The sequence below is a fragment of the Leptodactylus fuscus genome, chromosome 4 (genome assembly GCF_031893055.1).
Source record: "Leptodactylus fuscus isolate aLepFus1 chromosome 4, aLepFus1.hap2, whole genome shotgun sequence".
Classification (NCBI taxonomy): Eukaryota; Metazoa; Chordata; class Amphibia; order Anura; family Leptodactylidae; genus Leptodactylus; species Leptodactylus fuscus.
In genome coordinates, this window is record NC_134268.1 from 54,421,902 (window position 1) to 54,445,670 (window position 23,769).

General features: G+C 40.5%; 1 protein-coding gene across 1 annotated transcript in view; it reads left to right on the forward strand.

Annotated features, from left to right (window-relative positions):
- The window catches only part of LOC142200234 (uncharacterized), a 312,476-nt gene extending 288,852 nt beyond the window's left edge, over positions 1 to 23,624 (forward strand). The window contains exon 2 of the mRNA XM_075270444.1: positions 20,214 to 23,624. Within this exon, the coding sequence (XP_075126545.1) occupies positions 20,400 to 21,680 (1,281 nt within the window). The 5' untranslated portion in view covers positions 20,214 to 20,399 and the 3' untranslated portion in view covers positions 21,681 to 23,624. The remainder of the gene's footprint in view (positions 1 to 20,213) is intronic.
- Positions 23,625 to 23,769: the final 145 nt, after the last annotated feature.

Here is a 23,769-nt window from a genome sequence, read left to right on the forward strand (position 1 = left end):
GCAGGCGCAAATGGGAGTCAGGGATGTTAAGGGGCAGCGCCTCCGTCTTAGTCGGGTTAACTTTATAGCTGGACAGATCACCGTAAGATTTCAGGACCCGAAGCAAGTTAGGGAGAGATATATGCAAGTTGATCAGGGTCAGAAGGACATTGTCCGCAAATAAGCTAATCTTGAAATCCTTGTCCCTAACCGAGACCCCCTGAATGTCAGTATGGGCGCGGATCTGGGCTGCTAGGGGTTCATTGCATAGGGCAAAAATAAGAGGGGAGAGGGGGCAACCCTGACACGTGCCGTTTCGAATTGGGAAAGTGGCGGACATAGAGTTAGGGAGCTTCACCACAGCAAAGGGACAAGAGTATAACGCCTCGATCGCAGTGAGGAAAGCCCCAGAAAAGCCAAAGGATTGGAGGGTGGCCAGCATGAAGGACCAGTCTAGGCGATCAAAGGCCTTTTCTGTAGCAAGGCTCAGGAGCAGGCTAGGGGTGGCAGAATGGTTGGCCACATCAATTAGATCCACAATCCTTCTGGTATTGTCTCCCCCTTGACGACAAGGGACGAGACCCACCTGGTCCTTATGGATCAAGGACGGAAGCCAAGTATTAAGCCTGTTAGCAAGAATCTTAGTAAAGAGCTTCAAATCCGTGTTCAAAAGAGCTATGGGTCTGTAGTTGGCACAGTCTTGATGGTCTTTACTAGGTTTAGAGACCAGAGTAATGTGGGAATGGAGAATGGACTGGGGGATAGGGGTGCCCTCGAGGAAGAAGTTAAAGAGGCGACAGAGGTGGGGAGTTAATGAATGGAAGGACTTATAGTACAAATAAGTAAATACATCCGGGCCAGGAGCCTTACCATTAGGGAGGGCTTTAAGGGTGGAGCTAATCTCATCCTCTGTAATGGGAGCATTGAGAGCAGAGGTCGCAGAGGGAGGAAGTTTAGGGAGTGGGCACGTGTGAAGGTAGAAGCGAAGAGCAGTGGCACGAGAAGCAGAGTCGGTCCCTTCGGGGGGGAGGTTATAAAGTTTAGTATAGTAGTCCTGGAATAGGGAAGCAATTTGATCCGGGTGGTGGTGAAGGACACCGTCCGCGCCTCGGATAGCATGAGGGACCGAGGAGGCCTGGTGATCACATAAGACCTTGGCCAGGAGGGTGTGAGCCTTATTGCCCCTTTCATAATAGTGCTGTTTACTATACAAAAGAAAGCATTGGGTAGCCTGAATAGCCAGAGAGCGCAGATCCGCCCTAACCGTCACTAGGCGACGTAGGAGCGAGGGCGAGGGATTCTGGGCCAGCCTCTCAGATAGGGAATGAATTTTAGACTTCAGGCCTGCTTCCCTAGCTAATCTGTCTTTCTTCAAGCGAGTGGCAAGGGCTATACAATGACCCCTCATGACAGCCTTATGGGCCTCCCAGAGGGTGGAGTCCGAAGAAACAGACCCCGCATTCATAGCAAAGTAATCCTGGAGGTGGGTACATTTGCGGTATTTTTTACACTCAGCACAGTTTCTGTCTGTCCCTATTATACTTAGACCAAAAACAACAGTGTTTCCGTAAGTGTAATTGACATACAAAAATTACAAAAATACAACTGTGTGAATGTGTGGATGGGATTTTCCAGAATACCATCCACTTTGCAGGTATTGTGAAATGCTGTGGCCAAATCATGGCATTTCCGCATTATGGGACCCTTGCCTAATGGATTATTTCCATGACAAATATTATTGCATGTTGCCAAGAACTGGCCACTAGGAACCCTAACAAATTTAAAACCTTAAAGAGCAGGGTCTCTGTAGATTTGCAAGTGCAGTTCCATGAACATGAGCTCCTTCATTGTGAGGATTGTGGGATGTATTAGAAATTGGATCCTCACTGATCAAGGAGTTATGGAATATCCTAAACATTATCCTTAAAGGGGTTGTCCAAAAGAAAATGGACAACCCTTTTAAGGTTTAAATAAACTGGGAGCATTGAAAAAAATAACATAACCATGACCTCACATGACTGTTGAGGCCAAACAGCAGCTTTAGCACAACGTCATAAGAGACCCAAGAGAGCAAACGAACTGGGACCCGCTGGAGGATAATGGAGCAACTGGGAAAGGTGAGGAAGTATTTTTTTTATTTTTTTCACTGCCCCCAATGTATTTAATTTAAAGTTTAAACTTAAAAAAATAGGCTGGGCAACCCCTTTAAGAAATGTATCAATTGCTTTAAAACCTATAAGCTAATAGGTAATAAGTGTAAGTTAAAATGTAAGGGGGCGTTCACACTAACATTGGTGTCCGCTCAGCAGTGTCCGTGGCTATTGTTCGTACAAGAGTTTAGCAGTGAACACTAGCTGGTCCGTTTGCAGTTTCCATTCATTTCAATTGGATATTATCTTGTCTCCTCTAGTGTCCGATTGTGTCCTTTAGTGTCTGTTTACAACCATGTCCGTTTTTCAAGCGAATAAATCCCACATGAAGGGCTTTTCTGTCCGTTTGAGAAAATGGACAGTAAGTGTCTTTTTTTTTTTTTTTTTAACATTGAGGTCTATGGGCAACGGACATATAACGGACAGTAACTGATAGCCATCAGTTACTGTCCGTTTGTGTCCGTTATGATAGGTGTCTGTTTTTTTTTAAATGGACACATTCTGATCAGACACCAACGTTAGTGTGAACCCTACCTAAAAGATCACGTTAGTCTGGACAGAAGGATTGGGGACAGATGGAGGGGGAATTAAACTGGGAGCAACAGGAAGGGGACATTAAATCCAGAGGGTAGCAATGGGGGCAACTGGAGAAAGAAAGTAAATTGGACATTCCCCCTCTAGTTGCCCACACTGTTTAATGTCCTCCTCCAGTTGCCTCAGTTTAAAGTTTCACCACGCAAGTGGCTTCGTCAGGGGGAAATAGCTATTTCCCCCTGACGAAGCCACTTGCGTGGTGAAACGCGCGTCGGGGCGCGTATCGGTGCATGATATACATACAGGTAATGTCCTAGTAGTTCACATACTCCTCTTTATGTCTGCAATATTTTGTTTTCAACACTAAGTGTTTATTCATTGGCTTCTTAGTTAGCAATGCTAGTGACTCAAGAGCTCTTATATACTTGTATATAGCCAATGTTACTCACTCTCTTGAAATACTATGCTATGGAATATTGCACTGACTGTTTATGAAATATATTACCTTATGGAAGCCTAACAGTATGTAGTTTCATCGCATCTATTGCTGGTTGCACTAATTACTTCTAAACATATATTATTTATTTATGTATTTTTCAATAAATTTATATTTTTTTAGAATTATGTTGTCTTTCATGTGGTAGTGGGCCTGTTGGCCAATGTGGATAGTTCTGATAAATACTACCCAGAATTGCCCTATATTTTTTGTCTGACACCCCATGGTTTAATGTCCCCCACCAGTTTTCCCAGTTTAATATCCCCCACCAGATAACCTCACAGTTTAACGTCCCTCTCCAGCTACCCCAGTTTAATGTACCCCTTTAGTTGCCCCCAGTTTAATGCCCCTCTCCAGCTACCCCCACGGTTTAATGTTCCCCTCCAGTTTCCCTAGTTTAATATCCCCCACCAGATCACCCCACAGTTTAATGTCCCTCTCCAGCTACCCCAATTTAATGTACCCCTTTAGTTGTCCCTAGTTTAATGTCCCACATCAGCTAACCCCACAGTTTAATCTCCCTCTCCAGCTTCCCCAGTTTAATGAACCCCTTTAGTTGCTCCCAGTTTAATGTCTCCTTCCAGTTGCCTCCATGGTTTAATGTCTCCTCTAGTTGCCCCAGTTTAATGTCCCCCACCAGCTAATTCCCCTCCTGTAGTTGCCCCCAGTTTAAACTGGGGTAGCTGGAGTGGGACATTAAACTAAGTAGCAACTGGATGGTGACATTAAACTATAGGCAAGTGAGGAGAGAGATGTTATACTGTGGGGTCAATTTGAGGAGAACATTATAATGTGGGGGCATATAATATTAGGGTTATTGTGTGGGGAGAATAAAAAAAATGGATTGGAATGGGTGGGGTCAATTTAGAAGTAGGTGGAGCTAAATTTGCAGCGGCATGCTATGGGTGCCACATATTTTGTCCCTCTTTCTGTCCTTTGAAAGTTGGGAGGTATGAGAGAAGGTTCTCATTAAATAATGACTAAATCCAGGTTACACATACTTAGGTATAACATGTTCAGCATGTCATATCATACAAGGCAATAACTTGTCAGTGAATTGTCAAATTCTCATCTTGCACTCTCTTTGCAGCTTTGCTTCTCTTTAACACTCTGTCTATTTCTTTTTAGCATCAACTTAACATGTTAAACAATTTTTAATGGTAAAAATTGCAGGTCAATGAGCAAGGTGACATTAGCTAAGCAGCAGTCATTGATTTCCTCTATGGACTGTACACATTGCTGCATTTATGGATTCCTGGAAGACATTGCTCAGAACAAATGATAAACTGTATTTCTTATCTTAATGATCTTGCCAATGCATTGAGCAGTCGCCGCGCCAGGGATTCGGTACCCTCTTACTTTGATTAGGTTGGATAACGCCACAGTTTAATGTCCCTCTCCAACGTTTTACATGTTTTCTATGATGTTTTTTTAGGTATTTCACACTGCGGTCATTTCTGTTGTATACTTTAATTGAAGTCTGTCACCAAGGCCCAGCATATCAATCCAGCCTGTCAGATAGGCATTGCCATTTTTCCCAATAGGTAAACAACAATGCCCTGGTTGCTCCAAACAGCTAATTTACATATAGACAAAAACTGCTAAATTTCGGCAACAGAGGCATCAATCACAAGGGAAATAACTATTGTTTTATTCAGGTGATGCTAACCTATTTATCTTCATTGCTGGGCTGTTATGATGGGTTGTGCTGAGACTTCCTTTAAAGATAATAGCAAAATAATTGTTATTAAATGGCCCTACCTATGGTTACTAATGAGCTCCATACCCTGCATATAAGAATTCACACCATACTTTGGTTTGCCACTTGTCACTAACCATCCCTTTGCATTAATGCTAGGTTCACATCTGCATGGGAGTTTCCGCTACAGATTCTATCTCGGCGGCGAGAAAACCCAATTCTACTCTATGGGGTCCGCGGGTGTCCTGCAAATAACCGCTTTTTTAGAAGACGGGCTATGCATCGTTTGGGTCCCCATGCAGACTTGAACAACAGAGAGCCGAACACTGGTGTGAACCTAGTGTAACTGTTGTTGTATTGCACTACAGACTTCAGGGTTTGTGGTCACATGACTCTCTTGTGCAGGTCCTTTTGACAGTGAGTTCTGGTTCACATCTGTGTTCGGTATTCTGTTTGGGGAATCCGCATGGGGACCCCCAGGACAGAATACCAAATGCAATGAAAGCACATGGACCCCATAGACTGTAATGGGGTCCGTGGATTTTCCACTTGGTGTCTGCACGAGTCATGCAGAGAGGAAAGTAGTTCATGAAGTACTTTTCTCTCCGCATGATTCGTGCAGACACCACATGGAAAACACAGGGACCCCATTATAGTCTATGGCGTCCATGTGCTTTCATTGCTCACCGCTTATCAATGCGTTCAGTATTCCGTTCGGGGGGTCCCAAAGCGGACTCCCCAAACGCAATACCAAACACAGATGTGAACGAGGCCTAAGAGTGTTGTGCTTTGCTAGTTAGATCTATTTCATATGGGGGTGTGAGGGTTCTTTAGTGCACCCAGGTCAAGCCAATATGGTGCTGAGGAAGTCCCTTCCCAAATATAAAAGCTGAAGGAATTGCTCTTTCTGCCAAAATCTGCCACAGTCAAGATCATGACGGAGAGGAGACTACTGCTACAGCCATCCAGTCTACCATCTGGCTCTTCACAACAAGCAGGAACTCCGTGCAAGAATGAGCTGAAAAACATGAAGTGAAGGGGAGAGGAGACAGGAAGGCAACTGAAATCCTGAGATGTGTAAACCACATTACAGGGGTTGTCCCAACATAGCTTCTTATCCCCTATCCACAGGAGGTCTGACTGCTAGTATTTCCATTGTTCATAAGAACGGGAGTGTTTTGCTCCCCAGTTTAAATGGAGTGGTGGTCTAAAAGACTTGTTCCCACTCCATTCACTTCTATGGGCCTGTAGGAAATAGGTGAAGTCCATTGCTTGGCTCCCTTCGGTGGTCCCATTAGTAATGTAGCACTTCCAATCAATACGTCATTCAGACTGGGCAGCACAATACCCCTGCTCTCATGATCAGTCGGACCCTCACTGATCTGTAACTTATGTATCCTGTGGATAGGTGATAAATTGCTTTAATGTTTATTGTTTCATCATTGATCTTGTAACTAAACTATATTTTTGTGACAGATTTTTACTTCTATCATATCCTATCTACAGGATGGGCCATAAGTATAGATACACCCAAATAAAATTGAAGTGGTTGCTGATATCACTTTACCGTTTGTGGCATATTAGTACATGAGATTGGTCAAAGATTTGAGGCCAGGTGACGCCCATGGCGGCCATCTGTAAAGCCGCCATTCTGGATTCAACTTTACTTTTTTCAATGGGAAGGGGGTCATGTGACACATCAAACACATGGAGAATTGCACAAGAAAAACAATGGTGTGCTAATTTTTAATGTAGCTTTTTTTTTATTATTGAGTTATTAACATGTTTGTGACATGTAGCAACATCAGTAACCCACTAAAGGATGTTTCAGGTACCCCACATCCTGGATCTTCCGTGAGATCCGGAGACCTTGGGTGTATACATATCTGGGTGTATCCATACTTATGGCCTATCCTGTCTATTGGACTATTTCTTTGAGAAGACTGCCCCCTATAGAACTTTGCACCTAGCTTTCAAGTGCCCCCTATTGGAATCTGCAGGATGTTACCATGTAATCTAATTAATCTACGTCTATGTAAGGGATCTGCAACTCTGTAGCAAAATAAGAAAACTTCAGCCACTATGAAGATACATCATAAAATCAACACCAAATTGTGAACCCATCTGGATAAAAAATTGGAATGCAATGTGCACCGTCACTTTATATCTAACCTAATCTAGTAAGAGACTAATGTGTTTCAGGTTTTAGTAGCTAGGATTTTTATGGTCTTAGGGTAATAATAATCTACTATCTACAATGGTCACAACGTTCCTCTGTGTCTTATTTAAAAAATATCCATTGCACGAGCCTGTTATTTCCGGTGAGATAAATGTCAATATGCTCCCAATAAAGCGTGTTGCCCTTTATTTTCATAGAGATACTTTCAGCAGAGGAAGACATTTCCCCTTAGCGATTGTATGAATTTCCATTGATAAATGCTGCTGAGCATTTCCAGGATTCCACTAAAGCAGTTAATGACTATTTGATGTGTTATGTAAAAACCAGCCTCATATTCGGCTGTAATTGCCTGAGCTGGGTAGCAATGCCTCTATAAATCACTGGTCTTGTTGTGAGACCTCAACAGAATGGAATATCTCACAGGAGGGGCTGATATAAATATCGCTAGCAAGCAGGCTTGCTTTTATGGGTTTTATCATGCAGTGTTTGTGCTACGCTATTAAGTAAAAATATCTATTGGCAACGGGAAATAAACCTTATACTATAAAGCAATTAGACTTTTAATTCCAAACCATAACATGAAAATGATTTTGTGTCTAAGCATGTTAGGACGTTCCTTAAAGGGACTGTCTGATCACACATGACCCCTTTACTCTGAAGCCCTTACGCCCACTGACAGCTGATGTTGCTGGGAATTAATGCAACCAGTTGCTCATAACAATGCCCTGAAAATGTAATATTGCATGGCGAACTGTAATACATAGATTGTTCAAGACTACTAGAAAGGGATCCGCTGCTCGCCCGTGGCTCTCCATGCTATTAGGGCAAACCCTAAAATACAAAAATCCTAAATAAAGGATCACTTATTGGTCAATTCCTGGTGCATGATAATATGAAAAATAGTAACAAAAGCCCAAGGAACCATTCACATCGAAGAATTATTTGATGTGGACTTCCGTCTCAAATTCTTCTTCACTTTACCACTGCGGAAAGTTGAAGTAAATCTTTCAGTCTCTCTCTAGTCTCAGATGAATGGGCCTAATGATAGGACTGTCTTACTTAGTGGCTTCTGAATCCATGGCAAGACCGAGGAAGACCCTTATTTTTTGATACAAAGAATAAGATTGTTCCAGCTCACCATATCCATATATATATGCTTATCCTGGGAGGCATGGAGGCTGCACGGACTCTAGTCAGCGGTAAGTATGAAGACATTAAAAATCCAGGGTCAACCAGGGATAGTAGACATCAATCCATCAGTAGATATAAAATATAACTTATTTGGTGTCCAATAAAAAGAGTTACATAGTAACTACAAAGAGTCGGTTATATCATGATGAAGCAAGCTACGCGTTTCGGAACTAACATGTTTCTTCCTCATGACAAAGGACAAGTTATATTTTATACCTACTGATGGATTGATGTCTACTATCCCTGGTTGACCCTGGATTTTTAACGTTTTCTTATTTTTTGATCATCTTGCTCTTATTTCAGCCTCCTATTGAAAACTATGGGAGGCAGATTTAGGACAAATTTGGCATTTATTTTGAGGCGTTCCAATGGTTCAAATGCTGTGCCTCACTTCCTGCACTACCTCCTGCATGTATTCTGGCACAGCAGTAAACAGAGACCCATTACCCCATCTGACCAAAGCCCACTCAGTCAGTCATTGGCAACAGTGGTGACCACCTAAGTGGCTGATTCACTCACTATGGTGGACATGCTCAACCATTTACTGGTGCAAGACGTGGAGAGCAGAAGTAGCCAGGCACCCCTGGAACAGGGGAGGGTGATTCTATTGTTTTGTTCACCCATCCGCAGTCTCCTAACATATACAGTATTTGTATATAAATGGAGAGGAATCAGGACACCCCCTTACATGTTAGACTGCCGGGGGTTCCTGACGAAATCTGCCCTATATCACATTTGTTGGTAGCAGGACTGATGTCACAATAAACATAATAACTTCCATGTTTTAGTCAGTATGTTGGCAGACACCTTGGTAAATCTATAGTTTTACTTCTCTCAGATTTCTTCTATTTGTACAGCCTTGTGTGAGGAATAGCTGAAAAACAGCGCAGCAAAGAGTCACGTGACATCACACGTACTTCCTCCAATTGCGGGAAATAAATGTAGCATGTCCGCCATTAGTTATATATCAATCCCATCCATTTTATGTATTTGTCTTGTTTGATTTACATGTCTCCAGGTGGCAGAGGATGAAAATCTCCAGAATCTATTACGCCCCGCAAACCAGAGAGGATTTATAGTACAATGATATCTGTGATAGGACACTTTTCCACAGAGGAGCTTGTCTAAAGATGGAGACCACCTCCTGTTTTCCTGGCGTAGATTTCCTCCTTAGGCGTTTTTCTTAGACATGACATTTGTCATCTAGCTTTTTCTTTTTATCTTTCCTGAGGCAGAAATATTTTCTGCTCTTGTTCTCTAAAGATGACTCTTATAAGAGGTTCTTGCCAAATGGCTTGTCATAAAATATAAGAACCTCATTCACGAGGCGATTGTTCTCCCTCCTTTAGACTAAAGCTTCACAGGCCCCTCGCTTTGAAGTGTCTGCAAAGATGAGAGTGCACAAAGCATGCGAGAGTCGCGTGGCTACCCCAACACAGCTGGTCTGTACTTAGGAATTATTAGATATATTATCTATCTACTTATTATATATACAGTGGATATATATATATATATATATATATATATATATATATATATATATATATATATATATATATATAGTGAGGGTCTGGGGTTGCTAGGTGGGGTGGCATAGACACACAAGTCCAGTTTCTTTAGTCCAAAACAAAAGTAGAGTTTATTTTCACTCAAAAAGGCAGTGCAGCAACAAAAGGAAACAATACAAAAATAAATACCTAGGGGGCCACACGGTGGCTCAGTGGTTAGCACTGCAACCTTGCAGCGCTGGGTCCTGGTGTTCAAATTCCGCCAAGGGCAAAAAACCATCTGCAAGGAGTTTGTATGTTCCCCCTGTGTTTGCATGGATTTCCATCCCATATTCCAAAAAGACATACTGATAGAGAAAAATGTACATTGTGAGCTCTATGTGGGGCTCACAATCTACATTTAAAAAAATAAATAAATAAATAAATAAATACCTGTCCGGCTAGGCTCTAACTAAACATAGAATAGGTTACCTCACCTAGAATAACAGAAATCAAAAGCCAGTAGATTCATTCAGGACACAGCTCCAAAAATATGACCTCTCTGTCAGCTCTCCAGCCAAGCTCTGCCAAAGTGTTGCTGCTGGAGCTGGCTTCTTAAACCTCCTTGACGAGGAGACTCTCTGCAGCTGAGTCGCTGCCGGAACATCCCCAAAGTGTGGACTGGAGGGGGGTAGAATGACAGGTCCCACTAACAACCTACCTGTCATTCCGAAAAATCCAGCCCAGTACTGAGCATTTAACAAAATGCTCAGCAGACGAAAGTCTGCTGAGAACAAACATTCCTGGAGTTTTCTCATATCACCCACCTGAGTAGTCTTGGTGAGATGTACACCCCCTCCATTACCTGACCAGCCGTAGGCTTACTATATATATATGTGTGTGTGTGTGTGTGAGCAAGAGGCATAGTACTCACAATGCAGTGGGGGCTGTTCCATAATCTCACACAACCAACAGCCCTCTTATTCCCCATACACTTGCACACTCAGCACTGCAGAGCATGCACTTTAGGTACTACTGTACTGTCCCCTAGATTTCAATAGGATAATGCCGCAGTACCTATACTGGTTAATACGCTAATCAATACAATACACTTCCTTTTACTAGGTGAAGAGTTATCACAACAATTCTAAACTGATCCATACACAAGATTTGTGAATGTTTATACGAATGGTAAGGGCTGACCCTCACTTTGGTAGGTTGTGAGTGTGTCACACCTATAAAATAAGCATTGGAAAAGTGCATGTAGGACCATTAGTGTTGTGGTTGTGCTCTCACCTGGTCCAATTGTGAAAAAGTCCCAACTGCTATGTAGACAAGTATACATGATGGGGTAACTGGAAGCTGCAGAACCTGTGGGTGTCAGAATACGGTGGATGCAGGCGGGTAGAATACCGATCAAGGTGAAGTGGATACTCCAGGTAAAAAAAAATTAGGTGTACAATCCGCACTTTCCCATAAATAACAACTTTATTATGCTCAACTCACACAACGAGGACTTAATTCCTCTTTATCAAGTGTATATGAGGCAGAACGTGTTGCAGTTGGTTTGGTGATCTGTACAGTGACCGGGCACTAGTATTGCATCAATAAGAGATGAGCTGCAGAACTGTTACTCAGCTACTATACAAGGCAAGGAGCCAACTGCTTTCAGCTCCATGGACTGTAAAGACCAGAGGCACCTCCGAATAGGTGATCCTTGTAACAGCTGGTGTAAGGGAATTGCTAGTTGTGCAGTTCCTAGTGCTGCCACTGAAACCAGGAAGGAAGGGAAAGACAGAGACAGTGAGTCCTAAACTTGACTCAGACCTTGTCCCTACCTACTTGCCACAACTCTCCTAATGACAGGGACAACTGGTCAACAGGCCCTTCAATGAACAAGTGTAACACAGAACAGGACAAGACAAAACAACACAACACAGAAGAGGAGTCAGCAAGCAAAGGGTCAAATCCAGAGAGACAAAGCAGTACCAAATTACAATCCAAAAGAGAAGTCACAAGGGAAGCCAAAGGTCAGAGGTCATTAATACAATACAATATCAAGAGAACTGCTTAGCAAGGACAAAGTGACAATAGCCAGCTAACATGTATGGGCTGATGACCTGTTTATAGGAAGTCCAGAACCCGTCCCAGACTTGATTGATAGATAGGCTGTCAATCACATGGGTAAGGCTAAGATTAACTATTAGATGAGCAGATGAGGAGATGGGTGTGGTGGAAAATCAATTACAGAGATGAGAGAATAGTGCAGTGTTCAGACAGAGCAACAAGAGGCAAGGAATCATAACTGAACACACCTCCTGTGCCGCAACGTGCAAGTGGAGGGTAGTGCAGAGACCCAAACAGGCAGAGTCGTTACAGCTGGCTCTTGGCTCCCACCAATCAGATACATGGATTATCCCATGGATACTCCCTTAATGGGAGTACTATCATGGCAGTCCTGGGATCCTTCAAAAGACCCCAGCTGGTATAACAACCACTCGGCACCCAGTGCTTGAGCAGAGGGAAGATAGGTTATTTTGAAAGAGAGAATCATCCCCTCTGTCTAACTGCTTAGGTGTAGGTAGAAATCTAAAAAATAAGGATTTGTATGACATAGTCTTAATGAAATTATTTGACTCCCTTCCAGTAGTTGGAACACAATGGTAGGGGCTAACTAAAGGAACACCAACAAAATACCTTCAAGATTGTTCTTGCAGTCCTTCAGGAGAATCCTTGATTCTTTGCTTCCTATGGATAAAAATCTGTCCTGCTCATACGATGGTCATGTGATCTTTAAAGAAGTGAAGAATTGATTTTCTTAGAAAATTGTATAATTTTTCATTATACAATACTACTGCTTTAAATCATAGCCTAATATATAAAACCTAGATGAATTTCTGTATTATTGTCTTGGACTCTTAATACTTTGTATAGCGTTGTTCCTTCATAATATACTGTGTACATTTTCTCTGCTATGACATATATGATTATAGCCTGCAGATGTCACTGTTTCTATAGGGATTTAATGAATGGTGCGTTGTACTAAGTCATCTTTTTTAAGGATGTTTTTGGTTTTAGCCATTTCTACCTCAGCCCAAACTTCATCAACTTTCTACCAAATAAGGAACACACAGAATGGTGTACAGATGACCCAGAGGTAAATGTCAAAAGTCAAAAATCAACCCCTTAAGGTGTATTGTCACATAGCATGTGGTAGCGTTCATGGTTTGGCAATGTTTTAGACTGCAACATGGGTAGTATCAGTAAAACACAGTAGAGGACGATTTATCATCATATCATTCACCAGCGGCATAGCTAGGGGTTTGGCAAACACATCTGAGAGGGCCCCTATCCCGGTATACTAATATTACCATTATATGGTGACCTTATTGTACCAGATCTCGCTTCTACCCAGGGCTCGGCATACCATTTAAATTAATACAACATAGGACAAATATAGTGACTTACTGGTGACGTCTCAGACTGTAATCATTCACATTTCCCGTCTCCTCCATCGTCTTGCCATTACCACTTCTAACTTTGACTTCTCTCTGTAAAGTTTGTAAGTCACTCACTTTTCCAGGCACCCGACCCACAATGGTAGCACTTCCTACTCTACCATGCATAACAACTGTATCGGTGTCATTGTACATGTCAATATAGTTGAAATTGCAGCGGTCCCAGGTTGGGTCCCACACAGTCAGTGGCCCCATGGTCGTCACCTCCCTGTTCATGTTATTTGTCATTTTTTTTATTTGGAAATAGGAGGAAAGGTGTTGTGCCTGGAAATCTAGTGCCCAGGCTTTTGTGAGCTTTTGGATTGGGATTGGGCTGATATTTTGGGGACTCTGTTAGGAAAAAAAAAAAAAACCTGACTGGATTACATGAAATAAAGAAATGATATAATTCTTCATTTTTCTATCTCAGACTTCCCATTCTACATTATTATACCAAAAATATATGGCCAGACATATTGACATATTATTACCCCCCCTCCTTCCAGATATGGCCACCAGAAAGTCCTTCCCTTTTGTTCTGCCGGCTTGCATTTTATGACATGACCTATGGTTTATTCTATTTCTGTTTGTCGCCTTTTGTGGCAGAGAGAACAGACGGTTTCCTTCATAAGATGAAGCAGAAGAACTAGAGAATGCTAACCCTGCAAAAATGCCAGGAGGATTCAGATATAGCCGCCCTCTGGTTCCCTTCTTGTGTCTATTGTGTAATCCAATCCTACCCGCGCTGCACACAAGAGATGACTATAAACAGGGAAATGCAGCTCTTCTCTAATATCACCAAATAAATCCCATAATATTTTCTACAGCAGAGGCATAAAGCCACATCCATAGCCCACATGAACAGACAGCTTGGATATATCATTTACCACATGTAATTCCAGCAGAAAACCACAAGCTACAGAATTCTGCAGAGCTCTAGAGGTGATGGGAACATATTATATTCAGAGCTGTTAATGTTGATTTGAAAATGTTTAAATAATTTTCCCCAAAAAATTATCGCAATGTCAATGATGTTTGTGCGATCAGGCAATGGCGACTACTGGCCAGCACCAGGACTGTGGCAACGTGACTGAACCACTGGGGCCAACACCACATTCCTCCGCTGTGTCCAGCCTGTCTCCTCCTGAGCTGCCATCCAGAAGTCCGATTCCTGCAAGTCACCCAAAGTTGGCCACTGATGATGAAGGACACAGACACATTGCTCTTCACAGATGTAGATGATGGCAATACAGAATATGTAATCCTGCAGTGGTATAACAGGTATAACGTGGTTGAACTTACCACTGAAGTTAGGTCCATTACGTATATTCATCAGCAGTGGTCGATGAACATCACACTTCTACTGTCACAGTGGATTCACTGCCCAGAGAACCTTCCTCTTACCCACAAGTGTCCTAGGCTGTCTTGTTCACAGAATCATATGTTTTAGACAAGATGAGTTCTTGCTGTAAGGAGGAGGCTTTCCTAGTTAAGCTATCTAAGATTTCCAGTGCGCTCTCAAGCTGGTTACAATCTGAGCAGTCCACTGTCCAAGCTATCCTCCAAGAGCTACTCCACCTAAGAGTGCGGAAAAGGACCGTGAGCAAGCTGTTCCCATCATGGGTAACCTGAGCAATGCCTGACATCAGTGTTCCACCTTGAGGGAGTCATTGCAGTGGGTGCCTGTTGGTTTATTTTTTTCTTTATAAATAGGTTATTACCCACTGGAGTAACCCCAAAGGTAATACCAATACCATACCAATCCCCGCTCCTTCTGCCAGCCTCCTCTTCTTCCCCTTCTGCCCTCCAGAGGGTCCCGTGTGACCTGATATGGGATGCACATGGTCCAGTATAGGGCAGAAAGGGAAGCGGAGGCAAAAAAAGACAACCCGTATCAAGATATGTTGCATTCTATCACAGGATTCTTGGGCTTTGCTTACCTGTTTCAAGGTAGTATACTTCATTTACAATGCACAGTGATTTGAATGGACCTGATTTCCATAATATTAGTATCTCAGGCTTGTTCACACGGCACAAGAGGGGGGCGAATTCTGACGCCGAATCCACCTCAGAATCCTCCCCCTCATAATGGAAGTCTATGTAGACCGCTAGATTTCCTTTTCCATGAGCAGTATGTTCCAGCTCACGTAAAAAAGAAATGAGCTGCCCTTTCTTCAGGTAGACTCCGTGGCTGATTGAGCTCCAGCATCCGCCTTGTGGCAGCATCCTTCAGTTGCGCCCCTTCATTCGAGCCTACTCCGGAGGGGGAAGCCGTGACTGTCAGAAGCCACGACAGTCGTGGCAGGCACATTTTGGTCCAATTCTGATGCAGCTTCCCGCATCAGAATCAGGACCAAAATGTACGGGGTTTATCCCCATGTGAATTAGCCCTCAGGCTGGAGTCAGACATAGTATTTTTTTTAACACGTTTTTTTTTTTTTTTTTTTCAGCCATAGCCAAGATAGGATTGAAAAGAAATGAGAAATATAAAGGAAAAACTGCTACAAAAAATGGTCAATGTGCTAGTTGTAGTTTGCATCTAAGAAACACAATACATTTTCTTACTATACAGCGACTTAACTTATATCAGATAAAACCTTGTACGACAAGATCTATATATGTGCCAGAAGCAGAGAATGATATTACACCAGGAGAATCTTATCCTGATACAACAACCTGGAGATTCTGATAAAAGGCAATACTGTTTAACTCACCTTACATCTTGAGAGGAAGGTGAGGCCTGGAACGGTTATCAGGAACATCATAGATCATCCCGACATGTCTCTCCACCAGATAATGAAAGTATTAGGATTAATGACTGCGGATATACAGGCACTTCCTTGGGCAAAATCATATATAATATCATTGCAAACAGAGTTGTTATCAACATGAGGCAGGAAGATACAATCGCTAGGGAAGAGGGTAAACGTCTTAGCGGGAACTACACCGTGTTTAAGATGGTGGCTGATAAGGTTGGGTATTTTTTGGAACCAGAGTAAATTCTAATAAAGAACCATGAAAGACAAATAGATAAAAAAAGCAATATATAGAGAGTGATCAAAATAACATAACCATATAGAGGTGAAGCTTGGCACCTAACAGGGAAACAGAAACAAACACCACTGTCAGCAGAGCAATATGGAAGCCTATATCTTAAAGGGGTTGTCCACTTTCTGAACACATTTTAAAAATTCCATACAAATAGTGATGTACAATAGCATATGAAGATGTTCAGTTACTTCAGGTGTATCTTATCCTGCAGGGAGTACCCTCCATCCTGAGCCCATGTATAATCTTATCCTTTCAAGATGGTGGCTGAACTCTCTACCGTACAAGAATTCGGTGCAGGCACAGATATAGGACATCTATGGCTGCAGATTGTTTACATTGATACCAAAGGATACCATTAGGCTGTTTGGTGTGGGCTAAGGGAAAGTCTTACAAACCCTCTTAACCCAGGCTTGTTTCATGGTCATCCTTTATGGATTTTATGGAATATTGTCATTACATAGCTCTTCCATTTCTGTAACCTGATAAATGAAGCTTGCAAAAATCAAAAATTTAAAACCAAATTTTCTTTCCATCCTTCCAACCACAGACATTTTCCAACTTTTTTTTTTTTTTTTACTACCCACCTTTCAAAGCCCATCATCTTTTTATTTTTCCATTCCTAGAGGGCTTCATTTTTGCAGGACAAATTGTGCTTTATAATGGTACCATTTACTGTAATATTCCAAATAATGTACTGGAAAACTGGAAAAAAAATCAGAATTCCATATTATGACACCTGCAACTTTTAAAAAATTTCCATATACGCAGCTTTTTTTTTTTTTGTGGGACTAGATATATTGTTTATTCAAGGCTCCCAGCTGTGAAGGCAATGGGTTGCTGCCCTGGAATTCGGTTCAAGGAAGGTGAGATGGGCGATGTACTTCCACGGTGGTGCCCATGTGCTATCAGTTAAAGATATCTTGGCCATGTTTGACAAATCCTAGATATATTTCCTTAAAGGGTTATTTCCATGTCAGCAAATCATTGCTGAGTCGGGAAGTGGCTGTAAGTCCCGACCTCAGAAACAGTTCTAAGATGTTTGTGTATCTCTTATAATGTTTAACGGAACCTGCAGAAACTTTGTAGCTCAGCGGTCCGGTACTGTTTGCGTTACTCCCATTCACTTCGATGTCTATAAGACCCACCCTGGTGGTCAGGACTTGTAATCGGTTATTCACATTTCTGTAGCATTTTGCCAAGAGGAATATACTAATTTCCTTTGATCATATCTCATCTTATAATGAAAGCATAAGGGTGAGAAGGGTATAAAGAAATTTTAGGTGATCATCCATCCCTCTATGAATCTCAGATTGCACTTGTCTTCAGCTGTAAGGCCATTAGATAAGGTAGGAGCCTTCATCCATTTCTCCTTCTACAATAGGAAGTCACTAGATGAAGCCTTATCACCTCGGCTGGCAAGTAACACTTAAGAGTTCCTAGAAGACTGTTTCAGGGACATGTAGAACATCCTGACACTAAGATTTTCTTCTTATCATTATATTTTTTGCCATACAATTCCTTTAATGATACAACCTTGTATTACCTTGTATGTTCACTTGCTTATATTTGACTTCATACGATGTAATATATTCTGTATATTTATAGCCAGATTTGTATTATTGGACGGTGCAATATGTTTTTCTATTGTGTTTGGACATGCTATGGCTCACAACATTAGCAGGTAGTGTATTTTCATATATCATTCTTATTCCTTATTCGTCATGCTGAGAGGACTCGTCTGCATCCATTGTTCTCTCTATGGTATGTTCATTCCTGGAAACATTTAGAGTATATCTTGAAGCTATGTCATAGACCAGCTGTGAAGCAGCTCCGCACCACAACTGCCTTCTAAAAATAGACCAACATACATTCACAGGATACCTCTAGCTGCAAAAATACCTACCACCAATACAGTGTGTCATACACGAAACAGCAGCTGGCGCTGGATGGTGGGGGGAGTATTGCTATATATTCAGCTGTAATGATTTATATAGTGCTCAATCCATAATGTTATCTATGGTCATAAGAAAAATTTAGTACGACTACAATAACAGTGTAATGAGAGCAGTATTCCCCTCTTATGGACATATCTTCATTTATAATAATATTATATTATATTATATCTTCTTTTATTCCATTCAATGAAATATAGACAAGACTGCCATATGGTCCCTCACCATTTTCCGTGCCACTGCTGATTCTATTCCCCTCCCCACCGAGAAAGATTTCCTCTCAACACTTGCTCTTGTTTTCAAGAATTGATATATAGTATTCACATCTTTGCTCCAAAGTAAATTCTGAAGTCAACCATGATATTATTGCAAGAATCTGTGTATGAATTCCTGGCATCACTTGTGCTCTTGGTGGGGTGGGAATGGGGACAAGGATGCTACCACTGGGGAATGAGTGGAAAGGTCTAAATGTTGCTGTTATCAGTGGGGGCTAATACAGGGGGCTAATACAGCTGCTGATTGGGTGAGGGGCAGTAAATAGGGCACTTCGGCTTTCAGTGGGAGTGGGATGATAATTGGGATAATATTGCTGCCAATGGTGCTGCATTGTAATATTTTGGTAGTGCTTCTGGTAAGGCATTTGTGCTGTACTGTGGTATTGTGGAGAGGTATTTTTACTGCACCATGCAGAATGTGTAATAGGGCCCCTTCCTGCCTTGTGTCAATTAGAATAATGGTATATTGTATGTGGCTGATGGACCTTTGGGGTCCTTTCAGGGTTCAGGGCCCGGTAGAGACTGCTAACCCTGCACCTGCTATAGCTGAAACCCTGGCACCATGGTATCTGATGTTTCTGGGGAAGTATTTTGGCAGCAATACCACAGGTATTAATGGTATTTATTAGGTGCTGCTGTTGGGTAATGAGGGTAATAGTGGTATTACTGTCTTTACTACTCTTGTACAGTGACATCACTGTGTGTATTATCCTGTACTGTGACATCACTGTGTGTATTATCTCTGTACTGTGACATCACTGTGTGCATTATCCTGGTACTGCAATATATCTCTGTGCATTATTCTGGTACTGCAACATCATTGTGTGCATTATCACTTTACTGTGACATCACTGTATGCATTATCCCTGTACTGTCACATGACTATATACATTATAAATGTATTGTGACATCACTGTATGCATTCTATCTGTGCTGTGACATCACTAAGTGTATTATCCCTGTTCTGTGACACCACTGTGTGTATTATCCTGGTACTGCTACATCATTGTGTGCATTTGTTAAATATTATATATTTACAATATTCTCTAGCAGACATGGGGTTAACACTCTACTGACATCATAGTCTTATATTTTGGGTGCATGGGTGCGGTTAGAGTAGACCATTTTAGAAATCTCCTTACATAGCTACAAGATGGAAGGTAACACCCACTCTCATGAATATAAATGAGTAAGAAATACACATGTCTGGGTCTGTCTTTGGGAAGACCAGGGGAAGACCAGGAGGTCTGTCTTTGGGAACACCAGGGTGGGTGGTCCAGGCAGATGGACATCCATGGACGTCGTAACCAGCCCAAGTCCACCAACCAGATGACAAGCATGAACCAAGCTGTAACTACAAGATATCCAGATGATTTAACTTCTCTGAAGATGTAAGCTATTGACAATTGACTGATATTTGTGTTATTTGGACATTTTCCCTGTTCCTGTGTTTTCCTTCAAGATATTAATAAACCTCTACACTGATTTATAACAAGCTGACTTCTTCCTATCGTGGACAAGGCCAGGTCCGGATATTTAACAGTGGACACAAGTCTCACCAGCGAATACAAGATATTTAACAGTGGCGAGCCAGCACGGTCGTTTTTTTTCCTGTTTTTCTCGTTCCGTTCACTTGCAATTAAGGGGGAAGAGAGGTGTATTTTGCAAGTTGTATGAATTGCAAGATTCAGGAAGACTTCGAAAAGAAACCTATATTGGTGAGATACAGATGACTGTTGCACGTGTTATATGATACGGAAGCCTGTGTGAGGAAAGCCTGTGAGGAAATACAGAAGGACCACAAGTGCCAGACGTACTGAGACGTTCTGATGACAGGGACCAACTGTTCCAAGGACAAGCTAAAGGTGAAGCTTTCCACAGTGGTGAGTAAAGATTTTACTTTTAAAGTATGGAAAAATTAGAGTCATTGTCTAAAAAGTGTAACTTTGAGTATAAAGTTTTGTCTAGTGACAATTTAGCGAGTATATGGCAAGATTTGTATACACAATGTGAGCAGGCAAATTCTAAGATTGAAAATAGAATTTGTTCTACAAAAGAGAAGCAGGTATTTAGGAATATTGCTTCTTTGGTAAAGATTTTTAATGACATGGTAACAGAAAAGAAATTAAGTATTAGTATGCATAAATCTGTTCAGACAGATGAGAAATCTCAATATGTTGATAAAGAGCACCATGTGGCAGTAATGGCCATAGATGGTGAGGAACAAATGATACAAGAAACTAAATTGAAATTAAAATCTCAGGAATATTTGATGAATCTGAGTAAACCCATTCCCACATATGATGTAAAGATCCATGTGTGTAGAAACTCAGAAATTTTTGAAAGCCATGCAGAGAAATTTGATCTAAATATTGAACAGAGAAATAAACTGTTTAAATTATGGCTTCCTATTGATTTTACAGAACGTTTGTCTGCAAAAATGTCTTATGATAATGAGTCAGATGAATGGTTAAAAGACAGTGATGTGGAGAGATTAAAGAAATTAATCTGGTGCACTAGAGGTGACAGCATGCCAACATCTGACATACTGAATGAGATAAAGATTGGCAGAAAAGAATGTACATATGCATTCATGTCTAAATTTGAGAGAACATACAAAACTGTCATTCAAAAGGTGAACTCTTCATCTATGGTGAAAAGTTTTGTTAAAAAGTTCAAATTTTTGGATGCAGTCACCCTTGCCAGTGCCTCAGATAAGAAGACTTTATTTGAAGCTGCTAGTTTATTGGACATGGCCAGAAGACATCAGAAACATATGTCAAATGTAAATCGAGTATGTCCAAAGCAAAAAGCAAAGCCTATTAAGAGACATCTGTCAAATCATGTTAAAGTGTCCCCTATTTATAGGAGGGAAAGTGACAAAATCTATGAGAAACGTAGGAAATTACATGTTGCATATAAACCATATGCCATGCAAGAAAATCCACAAATTGAAATTCCATTATTAACTGAAATTAAAGAATTGCAGCCAGCCAAATCTATTGAGTATCTGCAAAAGAATGTATCTGGGAATGTACCAGTTGTTTCCAAAATGTCAGATCTTCCCAGTAACCAAGAGGAATTTGAGCTACCTAATATTTTTAGGAAAAGGGCAAGCTTGGCATTCTCTAATGACCTGGTGGAGTTATTGTGGGATGTGATTGACAGGAAGGTCAGGGGTCGAGTTTAAAAGTATCTCTGAAGGAATGACTGTCTATTGAGTATTTACTTATGTACTATCTGGCTATGTAAAGAGAAATCCCTTTTATATGAGGAGAAGTCCAATGATCAGGTATAATCCACATGATTATGTGATAATGTTTGTAAAATAATCCTAATTATGCTATTGTGAATAATACTATGGATCATATTATTATATATATACACACACATATAGGAGAAGAGCCTGATGTGTGGTGACAGATTTTTGTCATAGTCCACTCTCTGGATGCAGAGAGAGGAGGAACATGTTATGTACATTATATGAATATGATCAAATAGTACTAGGGATCCATAAAGTTATTAAATTTTCCATTGGTTAAAATCATTATTGTATTAATTTGGTTTTTGCTAAAGTTTATCTATTTTTTCTCATCAGATATAGATATATGGAAAAATGGATCAGTTCAATCAGTGATGTCCATTCATTCATCATTCTTTCCTTATAGCCAAAAGAATACATGGAGTGTCTAACTATTAATGAGTAAACTAATTTCACATGGTGTGACTAATAACAATGCATGATAAAGTGATAGAAGTTCTAACTTACCTCAAGCATGTTTTTCAATAGTTTCATGTAAAGTCCATGTTTTTAGGATTTTCAAGTTATAATCCATTATGTATGAAGGCATGCAACTAGGCATGGAGCTCTTACTTACTGTGAGAATAAGTGTTCGTTCATGTGGTCAGTTGATTGACAGCAACACACTGTGACCTGTGACCCTGATGGGCTGGTCAGTATAAGTGTTATGTGTGTTATGTGTCCACTGGTGTATACTACAGATCTGTGACATCACAAATAGGCCTAAGAAAATCAGGATGCATCCAACAAGGAAAAAAGGAAAATATATCCAACAAAGAGACGTCTATTTTCTTTCTATTTTCTATTTCTTTCTATTTTCTATTTCTATTTTCTTTTTCTTCTACTTTCTATTTTTTATCTTATATGATCCTCTATATTAAATTGGGTAATCAGCAAATATATGAGAAATCCATCAAAAGGAATTTCAGGTTTATACCTACAGGAAAACCAAGTGTTCAAGTCACATGAGCTGAGGAAAAGGTGACAGATGCAGTAGGGTGAAGGTTATTTTAGTTTGTGAACATTTTGTAGCAAAAGAAGAAGCTTTTGACTAAGATATAGATAGCTCTTCAATATATTTGTTCAAACCTGACAAATAAAGGTTTATTGGGGTAATTGGATCATGGGATAATAAATATATTAGGTATGGTGGAAAAATCTAGTTAGCTATAGCCAGTATTGCAGTATTGATTTATTGTATTATTATTCATTATGTATTCTTACATGTACACACACACTTGCATACACTTACACACATCAACATCTACAAACATTGGGAAAACAAACATTGGGAAAACAAACATTGGGAAAACATAAGTGTCTTATATGCAAATAAGATAAGCTAATCATCTTCATGAAAGGAGAAGCATAATATCATCAAAGGATATGGGATATCAAGAGAGATAGTCTCTGGTTTATTCTTCAAACTTCTGATTATAGGATGTGACATATTTTGAAAAGTTTATGTTTATATACTTATTTCATATGTATGGTGTTCACATACAGCCAGTACACAAGAATATATACAGTTAAGTTAAAGACAGTCAAGTATGTTAAGTCTTGTCTCTATTCTTGGTATTGGAGGTATCTGAAAGGTTAAAAAAGGACACAGGAGTCTGTGAAGAGACGAGGTGTTAAGAGGAAACTTTAGTCACATAAGTTTTTATGAATAAAGGGTTAATATTGTGTCTCAGATAAGGAACACAATGATAATTAATAAAGTAATGTTCAAAATAAAATTATTTCTTATTAAAAAGGATAATAAAGTGATTAAACTTTAGAAAATGTATGATAAGTATGATAACACAATCATATAGGAACATATGTTTAGTATAATTGGTGAAAAGTTCTAACTAAAGAATAAATATTGTGATTGTCTATAGAATGGTAATTAATAATCACATTATATTTCAAAGTCGTGTTGCAATTTGTCATCACAAGTAATGTATTACACATATATATTCATACATATAGATAT